The 18,843-nt window shown below is 38.4% G+C and overlaps 1 protein-coding gene across 1 annotated transcript in view; it reads left to right on the forward strand.

Annotated features, from left to right (window-relative positions):
• The first annotated feature begins 9,955 nt into the window (after positions 1 to 9,955).
• Positions 9,956 to 18,843, forward strand: part of AQR (aquarius intron-binding spliceosomal factor) — a 55,174-nt gene continuing 46,286 nt past the window's right edge. The window contains exons 1-6 of the mRNA XM_042790636.1: positions 9,956 to 10,141; positions 11,039 to 11,095; positions 12,252 to 12,292; positions 13,286 to 13,321; positions 15,678 to 15,798; positions 17,108 to 17,248. Of these exons, the coding sequence (XP_042646570.1) occupies positions 10,055 to 10,141; positions 11,039 to 11,095; positions 12,252 to 12,292; positions 13,286 to 13,321; positions 15,678 to 15,798; positions 17,108 to 17,248 (483 nt within the window). The 5' untranslated portion in view covers positions 9,956 to 10,054. The remainder of the gene's footprint in view (positions 10,142 to 11,038; positions 11,096 to 12,251; positions 12,293 to 13,285; positions 13,322 to 15,677; positions 15,799 to 17,107; positions 17,249 to 18,843) is intronic.

Consider the following 18,843-nt stretch of genomic DNA (forward strand, 5'->3'; position numbering starts at 1 on the left):
TTGAGTAATTGTGATTTTGTATTAATAGAATCTCTAGTTATACTTTTTGGTAAGTAGAAAGCATTGCCTATTGTGCCTGTGGGGCTGGCAAAAAGTGTAAGTGCAGTGGAGCTTTATTTATTACAAACAAGAAAGAAGTTTTTTGTTGTGTTTTGGTTTGGTTTGGTTTGGGTTTTTTTGTTGTTTTTTTTTTTTTTTTCCCTCTGAAAAAAACTACCTTTTAGGATATTTTCTTCGGTTATGCGACTTCTGAATAGTTGAAACCTGAAGTTTTTAATCCTATTTCTAAATTAACATTTCAGTAAGATACATGACATTATTTTCACTATTTAAATAGATCCATGTTTATTTAAGTAAAATGGTTTTGATATTTTTTTTTTTTTTAATTTTTGAAGTGATTTATCTAGGTTTTGCTGTGGCACGAGTTTTGTAGTATTTGGTATAAATGAAGTGTGAAAGGAATTTTATTTTCATACACGTTATTCTTTCCTATTTTCAGAGAGAATAAAACCAGGAAAGATACTCAGAAACAGTCTGTAGTTACTACAATTTTGTATGACAGACGAATTCAGTACATTAATAATGACTATAGTTATATATTGAAATTTTTTTCTCCCTATGTGAATTGTTTCATACTGAAAGACAGAATACTGTAGAAAATGTTTTGAAAGTGTGTTGTAGAGTTCTTTTAAAATACTTGCAATAAACTGTTTTATTTGTATTGTACTTTTATATACTTTATATGCAAACCAGAGTTTTCAATCTACATAACATTCAGTGTGCAGAAAAGTTTAAGACTTCATATCAAAATAACTAACTTTGCATGTTAGAACAGTAGGTTTTGTTTCACATGTTTTTTGTTATAAAATAGGAGTATGTTTAAAGATAAGATCTTTCTGAAGGAGACACAGTCATTTTAAAAAATGCTGTCTTTGAGAGTAATGTTTAGAGAACACTAAACTTGGTTTGTGTTGAAAATACCAATTTGAATAAAATGAGGGAAGATAATACAGAAATCTACTTTTCAGGGCTGAGTAGACGTATGTGGGAACTGTTAACTGTGATTAATTTGGAAACAAATATAATCTTTGGGCTCCATGGGATTTCAGAAGGGCAGTAAGGGCCCCTTTGTTTATCTGGCGCTCTACCCCTTTGTGAAAAGTTTTGTGTCAGTATAAATTCATGATTTTAAGGGGATTATAGCATAAACTAGCTAGAAAGGGGTAAAGCAGTTTCTAAGAGTCAGGAGAAAAAAAATCTAAAATCCCATCTCTTTTGAAGTTAACAGTAAAATTCTCCAAGTACCTTTGAGAATTTGAGCTAGAATGGTTTTCCCAGTGTTAACAATAACACTTGGTTTTGTTCATTAGTATAACAGGCATTTGCCATAACACTTCAAGGCAAGTTCAAGCCTTCAATCTTTGAAGTATCTTTGGTGGCAGAGACATTGCTTGTGGTTTTGTTAGAGTGAACTGATGGCTAATAGTAATAATCTCATAGTACTGACGTAGTGGATTTTTTTAAGACTATATGCAGAACAAAAGCATATTGTAAATGGGAAAACAGTAGGTCCTCCTGTGTTAGTTAACACTGAGCTCCCCCCAAGGAGAACTTCTCAAACTGTGTGGATTCAGCTTTGAGGTAGTTCTGTGTGGAACAAAAGAAGGGTCAAATGTTTTAAAAGAAGCAGAAAAAGGTAAAAGGGATATTTTTAAAAGTCAAAGTATGCAATACAAAATTCACTGGAACTGCAGTACTAACTGATCACATCGTCCATTTTCTGTCTAGGAAATATGACTATGGATAACTTTAAAATGTTTATGATTTTAATTGCTGTGCTATCCTTGCAATGTTTGCAGAAAGTCAAAACGTACCAAATATATATATGTATGTATTCCTAAATATATCTAGGGAAAAAATCAAAAAGGAAAAAAATCCATTATAAACCACAGAAAAACTGTTTAATCACTTCTGTAGCTGCTTCTCACTGAGTGTTTGGTTTCTCACTTCTCTGTGATCTGCTTTTACTATTGTACACAGAGCCAAAACGAAAAGTTAGTGGGGCAAATGGGAGACAGACACAAAAGAAACTTAATTGAAGTTAATGAGACCTTAGGCTTCAGATTGAGATGATGGATCTATTTAGTTTTCCTGGCTGCCTGCTAGTATAAACGTAAAACTCCAAAAGTCATAATTTTGCACCAGTAGCTCACTCGAGTAGCACTTAGATAAGTACAATTGGATGACTCTTAAATCAATAAAGACTATGGATTTAGTCCTTCTAATGGTCCCTTGTAATAATGTTGAAAATGCCTACATCTCCTAAATAACTGAAGGGGTCACGGTTCATGCTCCTAGCACAAGGTTTTGTGGATTTTTAAAGTGCAAGTTTTAACTTAATGGCCTAGTTTTATGGTCTGATGGCTATGGATGAGATGTGTCTGAGAGGCAGTTATCATAAGGAAAATTGAAATTATAGAAGTGACTTTTCTGTGCTCTCATATCCCTTATTTTCTCCAGGTTGAGCAAATTAATTGTAGTTCTTCATATAATAACTAGTTCTGCCAAGCAGCTTTTAAATAGCACCTTTTTTAGTATCAGTTAAAAAAGTGAATCTTCTAATCCATGAGAGTGAAGGATAAATCAGCCTTATTCCAACAAAATCACAAGTAGAATTGATCATTTCCTTGTTCAGAAACTGCTGTTCTAACATTAAAGTGTCATTATGTATGCTCTGAGTTATCACAAGTCTTTGAATATCGTTCTACTTCTGTACTCTGCCATTCCAGTTCCTGTCTGCTTCCAAGACATGCTAACGTGTGGCTTGTTTCTGCTATACACCTGACACAGTTTGGATATGTGGCTGAAATTTTTCCTCTTTGCTGGAATCCTTCCAGTGTCCCTGGTCCCAATTTGTATGGATCTATGAAACCCTGTACGTGACTGTGACTTATGGAGAGTCACAGGGCTGGTTGTTGCACGTGTGCTGCCGTGGCATGCAAAATGGTGCCTGAGGGTGTGAGCGCTGAAGATGTGATGAAGAAGTGAGAAGCTGACCTGCTGTGATGTAGACTGACCTGTCATTCTTCACTGAAAGTGGTCTGGGTATGTAGGGTAGTAAGAGCATATGGAAATGGTGGCTTTGCCTATGGCTGCTTCACGGGATCTGGCAGTGGAATGTGCCTTGCTGACATAATGAAAGAGGGGAATATAGAGAATTACGTGGCCACTCCTATATAAAAAAGTAAAATTATCTACCTAAGCTAAAGAAATCAGCCACGCATGGTGTCTCCCATTTGTACTGCTAATGCACTGCACTCCATTTCTATTGACATCAAGGAAAACACTATCTTCCTGGTACGCAAATTTGTATTTTACCTACGCATTTTTTTAAAGCACAGAAATTTTAATGCTTCATATGTGTTTGCAAAAGTAGTTTGGCGAGCTACAGAAACTCGGATGATTTCCTGAATTTCAACTTTATTTGGGTTCTAAGAGGATCCTGAAAATACAGCTGAGCAGAGAGATTCCTGTTAGTGACAATACCATCCTACTAAGCCGAGTAGAAATCTGCTAAGCCATCTAGACACCTCAATTGTATCAGTCAACTTGAGGATAATTTTTAAGATCAAAACAGATTATGATTTTTTCATGACATTGAAAGCAACCTTGGATTAGTATCTTGGCAACCTTGTTTGGTGTAGTGCACTTTATCTTGTATTTTATACTCTAGGTCTTAATAATAGCAGGTACTTGGGTAGTGAGAATAGCTTCCTAAGAATTCCCTCAGGCATCACACACTGTGTCGGATGCTAGTGCAATTATCAGAGGAAAAATGTCCATTTGCCAATAAGCTAAAACGATCTGTTGTGTAATACTTTAGTTTATATAACAGCAGAAGGATTTTTTGAGTAAAAGAAATCATTAAAAGTTAATAAATTATTTTTTGGTATTACACCCATGTAAATTTTGCTGCTTTCAGTAGGTATTCTCCTTTATTGCCATTTTATCCTCTCTTAAAATCCTGACATGCTAATGGAATGCCTATCAAAAATGTAGAAAATATGGAGAAAGGCAAGGATGAAAGCTTGGTGAGACAGGAGCTAGCTCTCAGCATCTTAGAATCATTCTCGTGATTAAGTTTTATGCTGCATATTAGATATGCTTCAGTTTTGTCTGCAGTCTGTGTTTTTTCTATATCGTGAGAAAGGATATGTGATTGAGAATCTACTTTTACAGTGATGCTGCAAATAGACCAAATTTTCCATGGCATTTCTCATGCTAGCACTAGCAGAAAGGAAATTATTTGCCTTAGAATCTCATTTCAGTGATGAAGGCCTCATGTTCCTCCATCAAACAGATTTATCTCACATTAATTATTTTGCCCCATAGAGATTTTATCATGTAAAAGCCTCTCAGAGGATTTCTAGCAAATATTTCTAGAGCTTTACTGGCCATTGGTCTCTTATCTTCATACTGCTGTTCTGCTCCAGTTGGTAGGAGCACAGCTAAAAGTCTCTGAAGAGAGTTAGGATAGCCCAGAGTCTGCTCTAACTTGAGCGGTTACCCAAACGTGTGCCCAGCAACTGAAAGATAAGAATGACATAGACTCTCGTATTTCCCCACCTCCTTCACTAGAGGCACTGCTTGCTATTCTGGGATATAAAAGCAGCTGGGTTGCTGAATTAACCATATTTTTCTCTAGTCATGAGCTCAGAATTTCCATTAAAGTTACTGTAAGTTTTGCACAAAAATCAAGGGCAGTACATTGGCCAGAACGTGTGCTAAATAAATATTTATACACAAATCAGAATGCTACTGACGGCTTCTTTACACTTTAAAATTCTAAATATTTTAAGAAGCATCTGTTACTAAACTGAGGCATCATTTTTGAAAATACCCATATTTACTGAGTGGAAGTACACATATTTACTGAGTGAGTACCCATATTTAATGAGATGAACACAGTGACAAACTCTTGGACTAGAAGAATGCAGATAAATAAAATAGTAAAAGCAATATGACGTGATTGAATTAAAACTACAGATAATGAGCTGAACATTTAGTTTATGTGAATAATAACTGCTATGAAGGATAAACTATAACCAAAGGAACAAGGACCCCTGTCATTGTGCCCAAGCTTTCTACATGTTGAAAGATTCCTCTGATCTTTTTTAAGAAGCTTTTCCAAATTTTATTTTCCTGAAAGCAGGTTAAATCAATATGTTTCTTCTATCATTTCAACAGGTGAGAGACACAGGTTTCTTGTCTTCTTTGAATAATGTACATATTAATCCATTTCTATGCCATTCATCTCCCCATCCCTTTCAAAAATTTCTTTCATTTAACTTTGCAAGTAGTATTTCAAAAAGCTGCGTGTTCAGTCACTTCCCTTCTTTGGTTAGAAGAAAAGCTGTGTGTGCAAGTTTGTACGTATACATGATAAGACTTGGAATTCTCATGTTTGGAGCTTTCTGTTTCAGAGCTTTTCAGAGAGATGCCTCTCAAAAAAACTTCAGTTTATGTGTAAAAGTCAACAAGCTAGAGATAAAAGCTGGTAGTCTCCTAAGCTTTACAGCCTTGCTTCACAGAAAGCCTACCCAATGTATGGCTTAATGTCACTGGGGCTGGGATTCATCTGCCCCAAGTTAAGGTATTCATTGTACAGTTAAGTGCTTCCCCAAAGCTAAGCTTATGCATTTAGTATAATGCAATTATATTAGGCCAGGTAACAAATTCCCATACAGCAGTGAGCTGTACCCTGGCTATCTAGACCTCCATCCTGAGAAGCATAGTTCTACTTAAAAATCACCCAGACCACCTTGATATTTCTAAGTTGTGCACAGGGAAAGCACAATCCAGCCATCTCCCTCTAGGACTTTCTGCATACAGAACATTGCTGTCAGAACAATCACAGCTCATTTTTGAAAAAAGTAATGCAGGCTTCCACTGGCCTCCGAGTTATGTACCACAGGGTCCAAGAAACACTAAGGGTATTCAACATACATAGAAAAGAGTAAAAACTGCTGTTACATACAGAAGTACAGCTACATGCTATGATTTTGGAAGGAAAAAGAGGCCCCTGCATCTCTGTCAGGAAGTAATGCAGGCCGATACTCAACAGCCTTGATCATGCACTGGAGCTCTAGGCCTAGCTTGCAATTGTGCTGGTGGACCAGCAGGAAAACAACCCCTGGGTGGGAGGGGGAGTGTGGAGCTGTACGACAACGCTCCCAGTGAGCTGCTTTTCTGTTTCATCAGAGCAGTGTCAGCATGCCTTCAGCTATGAGGGAACAGATCCCCACCCTGCCAAGAAGGTTTCAGTATCTTCCGTCTTACATCGGGGGAACCTCCACCACCTCTGCTCCCGTGGTGACTGGGAGTTCAGGTGATAGCCGTTGTGATAGTTGCCACCTCATCATTCCAGATCACAGAGCCAGGAGTACTTGCTGGTGCTGTACTGTAGTGAGCAGGCTGAGGCACGTGGGGAATCATCTGTCCCTAGCACAATGTTTGCCTGGAGGAGGAGTCAGCTGATGCCTGTTCATAATTTTGAATGAACTCGATGACTAGAATGGGTGAGGTGATGCCATTTTGCACCCCAGCTACAGTGCTGGTCTTTGTTACCTGCTTTGGAACAAAGCTTTCCCACCAGAGTTCACATAGGTGCGAGATGGTATCCATACCGAGTCAGCATCTCTCAGTGCAGGGTTTATTTATGTCTAAGAAGCTGAAAGTTAAAAGATTCAAATGATAAATCTCTGTGCAAAAGAGAATCAGTAAACAACTTTTATATTAGAAGAAGTATGTAGCTGCTGAATCTAGTTTCACTGGTCACGTCTCACTGAAGACCCTAGAACAATAACAAACCTTAAAATCAATTAATATTAGAAATTCTTATAGATGAATTGTTAGGAGTTTTCATTGCAAGAAATTAATAATTTCTATGATTCTAGGTAGAACCTAAAACAATCTAAAAAGTATACAGGACAAAACATAGAATCAACCCCTGCTGATTATCACCAGATACTTCCTGACCCACTGATACTGTATTTGGGAGAGTATCACTGAGATAACAACAGCCGGCTTATCGATGACCTTGGCCTGTATAGTTTACAAAGAGGAGAAAAGCAAATTTTTTCTGGCTACAATAATATAGAAGGGCAAGCATCCAAAACAAGAAGAGCTAATTAAGCAAGAAAGCAGCATTGAATATAAATTGACCAGGACAGTATGCAACCTAGAAATTAATAATAGTCTTGAAAACTGCATCTAGTCAAATGTGTGACTTTTTAAATAATACATGTCTTCATGAATGAATTAACAGATTTTTGAAGAGAAAGAATATTTTATTTTCTTGACATGTTAAGTCAAGGAGTATGGAAAGATGGGGAACTTCACAGAAGGCTGTGGGGACGGCGGGGTGCAGGGTTTTATTTTGCCCCTGACTACAAAGCAGTTTGGGGTGGGAAGTGACAGGTGTGCTTCCACTCCGGGGACACTGAGCACAGCGTGCCAGAGACCAGTCTTAGCAGATAGTTGTAAGCTGGGGTGAGAGTCACAGATGGGGACACAGGCACAACACTGGGTGTCATTATACCTGGTCTCACCACAACTTCTCTTTAAAGGTTCAACTGCTCTTGAGGCTGGAAAGCAATGTATTTTGCCAAAGCACTAATTTATACTTTTGCCATTCATTTGTAGTCCTACTGTCTCAGCGCTCTGTCACTAAACAATACCCCTTATAGAGAAATATTATTTCTAGGGAGGGGATTTTTACCACTTTATTTGACATTGCCACTGAGGGATGTAATCATGTTGCCTAACATTAGGCATCTAATATTAGTTTCTGATATCAGAAGCTCCTTCAGAAAAAGAGTCAGAGCACTTAAATTAGTTCTGATTTGCCCTCTGGGAGGACCTCTGTTGCCACATTGACTGTAGTGAGGTTTAAGACAACTAACCTCACTGGGACACCCAAATGCCTAAATTTAGGTAAATATGGATTCCTCCTTGAGCTTTCATAACTTTGATACCATATGGAAATTTGTGGGTTTTGATGCATGCCTGATGATCTATCATAAGCAGAGGTCAGAAGGTTTCAGTTAGCCTTGCAAGGCTGTTCTTGAAAATTTACCATGTCCAAAATCTATTTGCCTGCCTACTTTTTGCCATGGTAATAATTCAAAAAAACACGTCACCTTGTGGGTAACACTTGAGCATGTGATTAGAAAACTAAGGTTATCAACTACTGTCACCTCTGATCCCAAGAAATCATCATAGGCTCTCCTAGTTGTCCCATGGTCCATCTCAAACACAAGTCAAACTTAACTCCCATCTGAAAGTCAATTTTAGAAGCCTTCCTATATTTATAGATAATGAATTTACATTCCTATGTCCTTTATCACTGATTTGTAGCTTCAATAGTTCCTTCCCTTCCTGCCATTCATCCCTCTAGTCTACTTATGGATAGTAAAAGTGCCCTCTTCTTTTCTTTGCCAAACTGACAAGCTGCTGTCCACTTGTTCTGATACACGCAAACGTAAGCTACGTATGTTGATTTCTGAGGCAGCCAAATATACAAAAAGCTAATTGTGGAAGGTAAGTTGGAGGGGACATATGCTGATATGGCTCAACCAGCTCAAAGTTTAGGTAAATTTTACTTATATTTTCCACACCCATCCCTGGATACAAGTGCAAGCAGTTGTACCAAGTGATGGAGAAAGGGCAGACACCACAAGGGTAGCTGTATTTGCACAGATTTCGATAAGCCTAAGCCAATCATGAAGCCACAGTCTCTAGGTTGATTAATTTAAATGGAAGCATCTAAAAATGCTGGGTTTTATCACAATGTGCCAGATGGGGTACATTGGTTTAAATGTATTTGAAGTGCTTTGCATTTACATATTTTTCATCAAATACAGATCTCAAATCTCAATCAGATCTCAAAATTTCAATCATTAGGCAAGACAATGCTCAGTCCCTGTTATTGACAGAATCTGTTACTATTACTTTTGTAACTTTTTGGTATTGCTAGTTTTCATACAGAAAACTTGTATTTTCTGGATCTTTTAAAGCGAAGGCATGCAGTAGGCAAATTTATTTGAATGCAGACATTGTCTGATCCTGTTCAAGGTCCTGTCATTACTTTCTCCGTTCCCATTGTACATTCTAATTCAACTTCAAAAAGAATATTTAGTTTAACCTCTGCCTGAAGAAATGAAATGGGGATCACCCTGATAACAAAACAAAGGAGGTCATATTCAAACAGACTTCAATGGCACCTGCTTGGAAGTTTAAAGTGCTCAAGTGGCAGGTGCTGGATAATGAGCATGGAAACAAAGCACCGTAACTTCTCTAGGGAGTCTGTTAATTTCCTCCTTAATTAATCTGTTTACCAAACAGAGTATGTTAATTGCAAACCATTCTAAGTCATTACCAAGCCGCTGACTCCTGTGAGCGGGTGATTCTTCCCTCCCACCTTCTCCTCCCCTCTCCCCCACAGGTTCCCGGCGTTACGGGGACGGGCACACGGCTGTGCTCCAATCCCGGTCCCGGTGGCGTTCGCTTGCTGCTGAAAACGGTCGGTCTTCCCCACGTTCAGGGGACACAAACCTTTGTTCTTAAACGATAAATACAATAGGAGGAGTCATCCTCAGCGGATTTACAGAGCGTTTGAAGGGGAAGCGCAGAAGCAACCTGGTGCGTTAACATCCTCCCTCTTCGTTTCCCTCAGCCTTCGGGCTTCCGCAGGCCCCGCGAGCAGCCGCTGCGCCCCCGGGGGCGCCCGGGCCTAGCAGGCGGCCCCGGGCCTGGCCCCGCCCGGCGGAGCGTGGCACCGGCGTTCCGGCAGGGGGCGCAGCCGCCGCTCCAGCGCCCCTCGCCCCGGAAGCGCTCCGCCCTCCGCTGCTCCTCGCGGGGAGGCCGCTTCCGCTCGGGCGGCGCGGCGGCGGCGCTGGGCCGGGCACGGGCCGGGGGCGGCGGCAAGGGGCCGGGGCCGGGGCCGGGACAGCGACAGCGACAGCAGTGCCGAGCGGCTCGGGCCGGCCTCGCCATGGCGGCGCCGGCGGCGTCCGCGGCTCCGCCGAAGAAGATCGTGGCGCCCACCGTGTCTCAGATCAACGCGGAGTACGTGACGCAGGTGGGGCCGCTGGGGCCGGGGCCGCCTCTATTAATCTATCTATCTATCTATCTGTCTGTCTGTCTGTCTAATCTCCCGCCGCCGGAGAGGCCGTCCCGGCAGTGAGGGCGCCTCGGTGCTTAAATAATCCGTGCGGGCCGCGGGTGCGAGGGGAAGCGTCTAGTTTTGTCGTAAGTGTGGAGAGGATTAACGCCCTTGTTACACGGGAAGGGGGATGTGCCCCCCGCCTTTCTAGGCTAGAGAGATGTACAAGAGCAGCACTGCCAAATAAGTGAGGTTTGTTTTAATGCCTGAAAAGTTGCTGGTGGCTTCTTGTAACCGAGCATTTTAAGTGATTTTGTACAAGCGTTCTTGTTTTTTTTGTGGGTTTGGTTTTTTTTTTTTTTTTTTTTTTTTTTTTTTTTTGGTGCTGGAAATGTTGCTTTCTTGTTTACAACTTAAAGAAGGTTGAATACAGTGGGTTAGGAAGCTCTTGCCACCGTAGCTTAGGAGTTCTGGTGAAGTGATGGCTGCAGCAAATAGCCTTAAAATATTAGACCTTTCTATATAGCCCGTAGTTCTTTGTGAAATTCCTTCATGGGAGTGTAATCATTTGCAGTCCGGGGTTTGCAGCCCCTGAAAGATCGTGGTATATTTCTGAGGGATTTGTTATATAGCAGTCTGTGCAGCTGAAATTTTTGCAGAGAATGACACCTCTGTTGGAAAAGGTACAAAACCTTGAACAGTTGAAAAGTATTGCTGTTAGAAAACCATTTTGTTACCTGTAGTTACTGTAAGCTGAAATTAAGCAAGATACTAGTGAAGTAAAGTTTGAGGATGGCAGGTGTTCTAGAGTTATTGTCACATTACAACTGCAAATGTATATACTTAACCTTTTTTTTTTTTCCCACCATACAGTTAGCAAATAAATACTGGGCTCCACATGTGAAGAAGAAATTGCCTTTTGATTCAAAGGTAAATACTTCTACTGGAATTGTGTTGGGGTGTAAAAGAATGAGAATCAACCCTTTTCTGATGTGCCAAACTCAAATGGTCCTTATTTTATATAAGAGTATAGGAAACTGCTTGAAAGGTCAATAGTTGCTTAACACACTGTAATTTGTTATGTATTTGTAGTTCTTAAATGTAGGTTCAGTTGTGAAGGTGTGCTATAGCAGTGCAGTTCTTTTGTATGCTATCTGTTCAGTTTATTTTGGCCAAGAACTCACGAGAGTAAAATATTTTTAGCACCTCCTTTGATGTTAAAAGATGTTTGAGGAGGGTCTACTCTTAGAAATCGAAGGAGGATGAAAGATGCAGTTGAACTGAATAAGTCTCTCTAAAAGCTTCATGAGAGAGTTTTGATCAGACGATGTTAGTGCTGTTTGGGTTATGTGTGTTTTGAGTGTTTAAAATTTGGCATGATGTGTTTGGTTTTGTGTTGGTTTTCTGTACTGCCGTGTTCTTAAATGTGAGGTTTCTCTCCTTTGTGGGTATTTGGCTAAATCTCATTTTCCAGGCCTAGTTTACTTGCTGTCTTTGTAGAATTTGTGATAGTATTTGTCTGTGATTGCTAGAACTAGGATGCATGTAAGCAGCTGCATCACATCTCCATGTTGTGTGATGTCAAAGTGTGCCTATTGCAACAGATAGTGCAGATTCTTTCATTTCTATTGGAAAAACTAGGTAAAAGTGTCTGGATTTGGTTAAATGTCAGTTAAAAGAAACAGAGACAGCAGATTACTGTTGAAGACCGTTCTTCAAATTCAACGGTAAGCCAAAGATTAACAATAAAAAAGTTTGCAAAGCTGTTTGATTTTTTTGTATAAAAATCTCAGTGAATTGTAGGTTGTTCAGTCAGAATAACTTGAATGAAAGTCCTGTCAATTCTCTATCGTTGTCCTTTCCCCAAAGTTAATTGACCTTCTTTGTAGGAGTGTGTGTCTTTGAAACTTTTGGACTCTTCAGAGCTGAGATAATTGTTACGACGTTTTCAATCAAATAGCAGCAGGCAGAGAGTAACTAATTGAGAGTAACTTTGAGTTCATAAGATGTCTTAATGTGTTTTTAATCGCTTTATGAAGTATTTAAAGTTCTTAACCAGTTTTTTGAAATATTTTTTTCCCCGTAGGTTATTGAAGATGTATACATAAAAGAAATTGTCAGGTCAAAGTAAGTACACCAGTTACTTTCACTTACAGACAAGCATTTTAACATTATTGGCATTGAAATGGTTTCTAATGTTTCATAGAATATTTTAAAATCCATTAACGTGTTGAAAGCAGATGAAGATGACTCAAGTGCATTTGAGTCAATCATTATGGTATTTCAAAGTCTGAATGTGGCAAAAAGAACATTCGTGAAGTCCTAATCCTTAAATGGACATAATATCGTTTGGTTCCTTGGTCTCGCAACCTGTTACGTTGTTTTTGCTGTAGTGGTCATAGAAGTCTGGTCCCTTCTTTTGTCACAAAGGTATGTAAAGAAAAATACCAGTTGATGAGTGTGCTTCCTCTAGCTTTTTGCTCTTTCCCTAATTATTGTTAGCAGGTTTATAAAGGGCAAGTCTCATTTCAGTGTATTGTAATGTTAGATGCAGGAGACAAAGAATTGAAGATAAACTGCATTCTACAGCTGTGTGTACAGAAAACAATTGTAACTGGTGGCTGTTTGGAGCTTTTCAGGGGAAGTTTTGAGACCTGGAGAGAATTCTCTTTATGATTCCTTTAGGAAAGTAATCTAAGAATTACCATACAGGGTCAGAGCAAGCTTCTATTTCCAGTCACTAAGAAGAGATACCATTACGACCTGATTAAATACATAGTTCGTTTTCCAGAGGACACCCTCAGCTTCTAGCAATTTATGTCTTCAAGGCTACAGGAAGCAATGTCTTCATATTTAAAAGATCTAGATGGATTGTTTTTTTTAATGGGAATTTGCTTAATGAACCTGCATGAACTTTAGCTTCCACAGTGTTACAGCAGTTGCTTCTGCATTCAAGTAGTTGCTCTTGCATGGAAGTGGGGAGGCAGAAATAATTCCTAGATGTTTCTCCAGGCTTTGGTATTTAACAAAGTAAGAGAAAATATAGCTGTTTTCCATGCAGCTAAGATCTGTATGGGAGATTTTCTTTCCTGTGTTAATTGATTACTTTTTCCTTTTTAGGTTCGCTATTAGAAAGATAATGCTTCTTGAATTCAGGTAAGTTAACTGGAGTGAAATTTTAAATTATTTCTTTGTAGGAACCTGTAAAGATGAGAAGAAAATGCAGGGCAGTAAGTCAGTTTGAAGATAGTATGCTCGTTTGTTTCTACTTACTAAAGCCTTGAATTGCTTACCTAGGAAAATTAATCAAGGAGAACTTAATTTAAAGAGGAAATAATTTCATAAGCATAAGTAACATATCAGAGTATCTTGGTTTATGATTCTGAATTTCTAGTGTAAGTGAAGCACCGAAGAAAAGAGTATGAGTGAAATAGGTGAAAAACTTGGGTCTGTAATTTAAATGTGTGATTAAGCCTTAAATCAAAACTTGTCAAAGTCAAGAGGAAGAGCAAGTTTTTGGATTAAGTCTCTTACTGTGAGGGTAAAAATGAACTATGCTGCAGCAGCATCACTAACATGTTTTTCACTTGAAAAGAAATGGAAATCTGTTCAGAATATTCTTACAGCTACTTCAGACTTTGCTGGAAGAACTTATTAAGCAAGTCTAAAATGATGTAAAATAAATATTTGCAATATTTACATATTTTAAACCACAATATTAAATGCTCTGTTTGGCTCTTTTATCTTTCAAATCTTATGAGCAGATAGAATGAGTCAGTTTTTGGTTGAAATAGATTCTTTGTTTCAAAAGGCTGAAATGCATAAGTAGTATCACTAACTAGAAAAGTAGAACAAACTTTCCTCTGTTTCCCACTTCTTTATTAGAAAATGCGGAAGAGAAAATACAAGCTGTGGTTTGGGGTTTGACAGATGGCATGCTGGTAGCATGACTTCTGGAGTTTATATGCCAGCAATACCAGGGAGTTAGAGGTTTTTATCCTTTCTGTGAACATTCTTAATGTTATCAGCCTGTAATGTAACTTCAGTACTTTCTGGTCTTTAGCCCCATCTACTGCCATTTGTCTTCTTCAATAGTTTTCTCTCTTTTCTTTCCCCAACCCCCACATCTGTCCATCAAGCTCTCCTGTCTTCATACACAGGAGACTTTTCTGTCTTTCATTCTTACTCATGTACATTTGTCCTCACTTGGGAGTATAATAGTATTTTTACTGAAACATATTGAAGTTTCTTGGAATTTCTGGATGAAATGATGTATGGAGTTCTGTGGATTTTTTCTTGGGGGGGGGGTTCCCCATCCTGTTGACAGATCCAAGCTTTTGGGAAACAGTATGTATTTCATCTTGTATGTGCTTATGAAGTTGTCTCAGCTTCATCTGAAGTTGTGTTCTGGCTGAGCTCCCAGAAAGTGTAAATCCCTGTCTCTGACCATCACTGAGACTTTTGCTCCTGCTTACATACAAGCTCTCACTGCTTTTTCACCACCATCTCTGGTACTTGTCTTATCTAAAACTATTGATGTAACTTACACTAAGACATCAGAAAAGTAAGCTGTTCAAAAAAGTAAATAGGTAAAACTGAGTTGGCTCATGAGGGGCCAAATGAATGTCAGAGCAGGCACTGAGAGGAAGGAATGTAGATGAGGAGCTTATTTAGGAAGAAAGAAGACTTTCTACTTTCTGGTAGCAGTTGTTGAAGTAGCACAAGGTGCAAGTGCACTGTCTAGAGTGATGAATTTAGGGATTGCCTCTTTGGGAGTAACTGTCCTGCATAGCTTCAAGAGGAAGTTAAAGGAGGGAGACAGTTGTTTGCCCAAACGGCCTCTCTGAGAGTTTCTTCTGTAAGAAATGTGCCATAGTAATGAAGAAGAAATGCTGATTGCTGGGAAGCTGTGCTTTTCCAGTGTCCAGTATTTTTTTTTTACTTTCTTGAAAACACTTAATTATTCCCCAATATTCAATGCTTTATTTTAGTTGCACAGTAATGTAATATTTTAATTTCCTTTAGAAGCATACAATCTCTGTAGATGATTCCTATTTTTTTTACAAGAAAGGGCATTTAACAATACAAATACTGTTATAAAGTAGTTGTCATTTGCATCTTTGCTAGGAGATGTGCATGTGATATTCAAAAGAATGCACATGACATTCTTCAGACAAGTGAAGGGTTTTTTTTGTTTTCCTTTTGGAAAAATCAACATGAATTTATATTACGACTTTGTATTGAGCTGTGGCTACTTGTTACATTTGAAAACTCTCTGGTGAATGTGTCTTCCTGATAGGAAATTTGTCTGTCTCTTGTAGCAGTTACTGAGTCTAACAAGTTTTGTTGCAGTGACCTAGATGAGAGCTAACTTCAGGAACTACTCAAGAACTATAAATATGGCTTTAAGGAGAAGGGGGGGAAAAAACCCCTGTGGATAACTGCTCTTTTAAATGAGTGACAGATTATGTGGGTGGCAGCAACTAATGAAATATTCTTTCTCTCTTCACAGCCAGTACCTTGAAAATTACCTATGGATGAATTATTCTCCAGAGGTGTCCAGTAAGGCATATTTAATGTCAATCTGCTGTATGGTGAATGAGAAGTTCAGAGAGAATGTCCCTGCGTGGGAGGTAACCAATTTCAATTACAGCTAGAATTGGCTTTGATCTGCAAGTTGCAGCTTTTGCGCTGTGCTCACTTATACTGACAGAAGGTAGCAAAGCTTGTAGTGCTATAAGTAAATGGTACCTCAGCTGGAATGTCTCATATGGTGTTTTAAAGTGTATTCTTTTTGGAGAAAGCAATGGATGGATGAAAAATCACCCGATTCCTTCTGGTGTGAGTCCATTTTTCTGCTATGTGATGCTTTTACATCATCATCAGCATCTGCTTTTTTGACAATTGACGGAAGTCGGACATTTGTGGAAAAGTTCTTGCTCTGATATTGAAAGAAAAAAAAAAAAGAATTTTTATGTCTGTGGATACAGGAAGGCACCACTGGATGTCTAGCATATTATCCAGTAGTATCTTGCTTAAAATCCATGAATACGGTTTTGTAGTTTTCTTGCATGAAATTTTATACTAAGATATTACCTTGTTCTGTTTTGTGTATACTGTTTTTTTGTAATAATAGGTTTAGAAATTATTTAGTGTTTCTACAAACAGCCAATTTCTCACAGGCCATCTCAGCATGAGCCTAGTTAGAAATTCTGTGCTAGCATTATTTCAGAAGCACACTTACTCTGATAGTAGTGCTATTACTTCAGTGCTTGCAAAGCACCAAGGATTAATAACTTTCTCATATGATGTCTGTGTCTTTTTTTGTTCTGGCATATGTACTAGATACAAAATGATGGGTGCGTGTTACTTTCCAAGCAGCTTTGTTAAATTTGATATTTGGTACATGGCTGCCCTTGCAAAGAAATCATTTTATCTCAACAATTATTTGCCTTATCTTTTTCCTGCTGAGGTAGCTAAATGGGAGTTCCACAACTGTAATTAATCTCTGGTGGTTTTTACCTGCTTGCTTCTTGCAGATCACTAAACAGCTGCTGTTGTTTTGGCCATAATTTACCAATTCTCTTCTAGCATGTGTCATTTTACAGTAATTCTGTGTGATCACCAGCTGAACATTCCCACGACACAATTCACTCCACTTGTGCTTCTTGTTCAGTTTGTCTTGTGCATCACCTGTATTAGATTATGCAGAAGGCAGTAACTGCACTAAGATCATTCCCATAGTGTGAGGATCCCTGGTCAGGAGGGTATCATTAGCCTGTTTTGCTTTTGCTGCTTGGTCAGAATAAATGAAAGAGAAAAACTAATCCTTCCTTTTATAGATGTAAATGGATTTAGAGAACTTAAGCTATATTATGTGAATGAATATTGAAATGACTTGTATCAGCCTGATTCAAAATCAACTTCCTCTTCTATTCTTAGACATTCAAAAAAAAGCCAGAACACTTTCCCTTCTTTTTCAAATGCATACTGGAAGCATCGCTGGTTGAAAATGACAGTGAATACTCCCTGCATGAACAGACAGTCCTGCTGCTTTTCCTTGATCACTGCTTCAATAGTTTGGTATGTTAAAAGTAACTGTAATACTTCCAAGTGTGTTTGTGCTGTTCTATATTAATAGCAGTTTGGTTTAAGCAATTTCTTCTTATGAGTCAGATGAAGCAAAATTCCCATTTAGGGAAGATGATGGTACCAGAGGGCTTTTGCTCCTCTTTTTGACTCTTGCTTTTTCTTTCTCATCATATTTGTTTTTCTATGACACAAGGTCATAGAAGAGACTTGAAATTGGAGGATTGGCACTTGCTGCAATTTAAAAGCATATATTCAGGCTTATATTTAAAATGGTGGTTAAAAAAATAGGTATTTACATTTGAAAAAGTGCTTTACACTTAAAAGCAGATTACTTACTGCTGTGCTCTTTTTAGTTTGGCTGGGAAATTGCACAAAATTATTTCCATTAACTGTTGAGAAAGACAGTATTTTTTCCCTTCTGAAACCAGGTTTATATAATTTCTATCTGCACTTCTCCTGAGTTAGTTTTAAGAAAGCATTGGACCAAGTTGTGTTCTCAATCTATAGTAAAAACACAGTTATAAATCCTAAGTAGCAAGTGTGGAGAATAATTTACAATTATCTGTTGTATGAAACTACTGTTACCTCTGTTGCTACTGGACCTTTCCTTTACTTACATCACACACAGGATGGATCACTCAAAATCAGGGTTTGCACAAGTAAAGAACAAAATTGTGTCTCTTGAACAGAGCAATTTAGAAAGTGTATTATTTGATTAGGAATTAGAGAATGGGAGCCAGTAATCATCCTGAACCTTATGTATATAGTTTATTGAGGTAGTATTTTTCTGTAGTGGCTATGGAACAATGGATCTTCATTTTAAAGGAGGCCTTGGTAGTGACTGTATGGAGTCCTGCTTGCACTGCATGTTTCTCATACAACATGATATGGAAGCCAGTAAAATAGTGCTTATAAAAGCATACTGCTATTAGAAACTGCCCCTGCATTGTGAAATGCAGAACAGGATAGTCACAGTAGTGTTTTAAGTAAGGAGCACTGAAGTGTGAGGTTTCACAATGCTGAGAATGGAGTATTTGTCCATGAAAACATATTTAGAGATGTTAATGGAAGTTTTTCAGTAGTTTAGGAAAGAAAGAAAACTTTGTGAATGCAGATAACAGGTAAAGTTGAAGAACATGTGAAACAACAGTTGAAATTACATGAACTGTAGAGAAAATTAGTTATTTCAGGTAGTGAGAAGGGTGTAGATGAAGTGGGAGAAACAATGAAGGACTTCAGGAGAAAAAGAATAGAGTAAAAACAAGTAAAGATCAGTTCAAGAAAAAGAAATGAATGAAGAAGGAACAGGAGTTCTCAACTTCTATGCCAAAAATATTTGCAAGGATGGGGCCCTTGCTGAAGTATTAATAACTGACAGGATCAATGAGAAGAACCTGCTATGTGAAAGTTGTCAACAGTTTTAAGTGTTACTGGGTAGGGCCATGGTACAATTTCCTGTTAGGAAATTGCGAAATCTAATACAACAACATATTTTTTTGTCTGATGGTAAGGTACATTGATGTATTTTTATAAGACAGCATGCCAGAAAGCATAAGAATCTTAAAAAAGTGTTTTCTGTCTGTAAC

Source organism: Tyto alba, unplaced genomic scaffold (genome assembly GCF_018691265.1).
Source record: "Tyto alba isolate M040663 unplaced genomic scaffold, T.alba_DEE_v4.0 Super-Scaffold_18, whole genome shotgun sequence".
Lineage (NCBI taxonomy): Eukaryota > Metazoa > Chordata > Aves > Strigiformes > Tytonidae > Tyto > Tyto alba.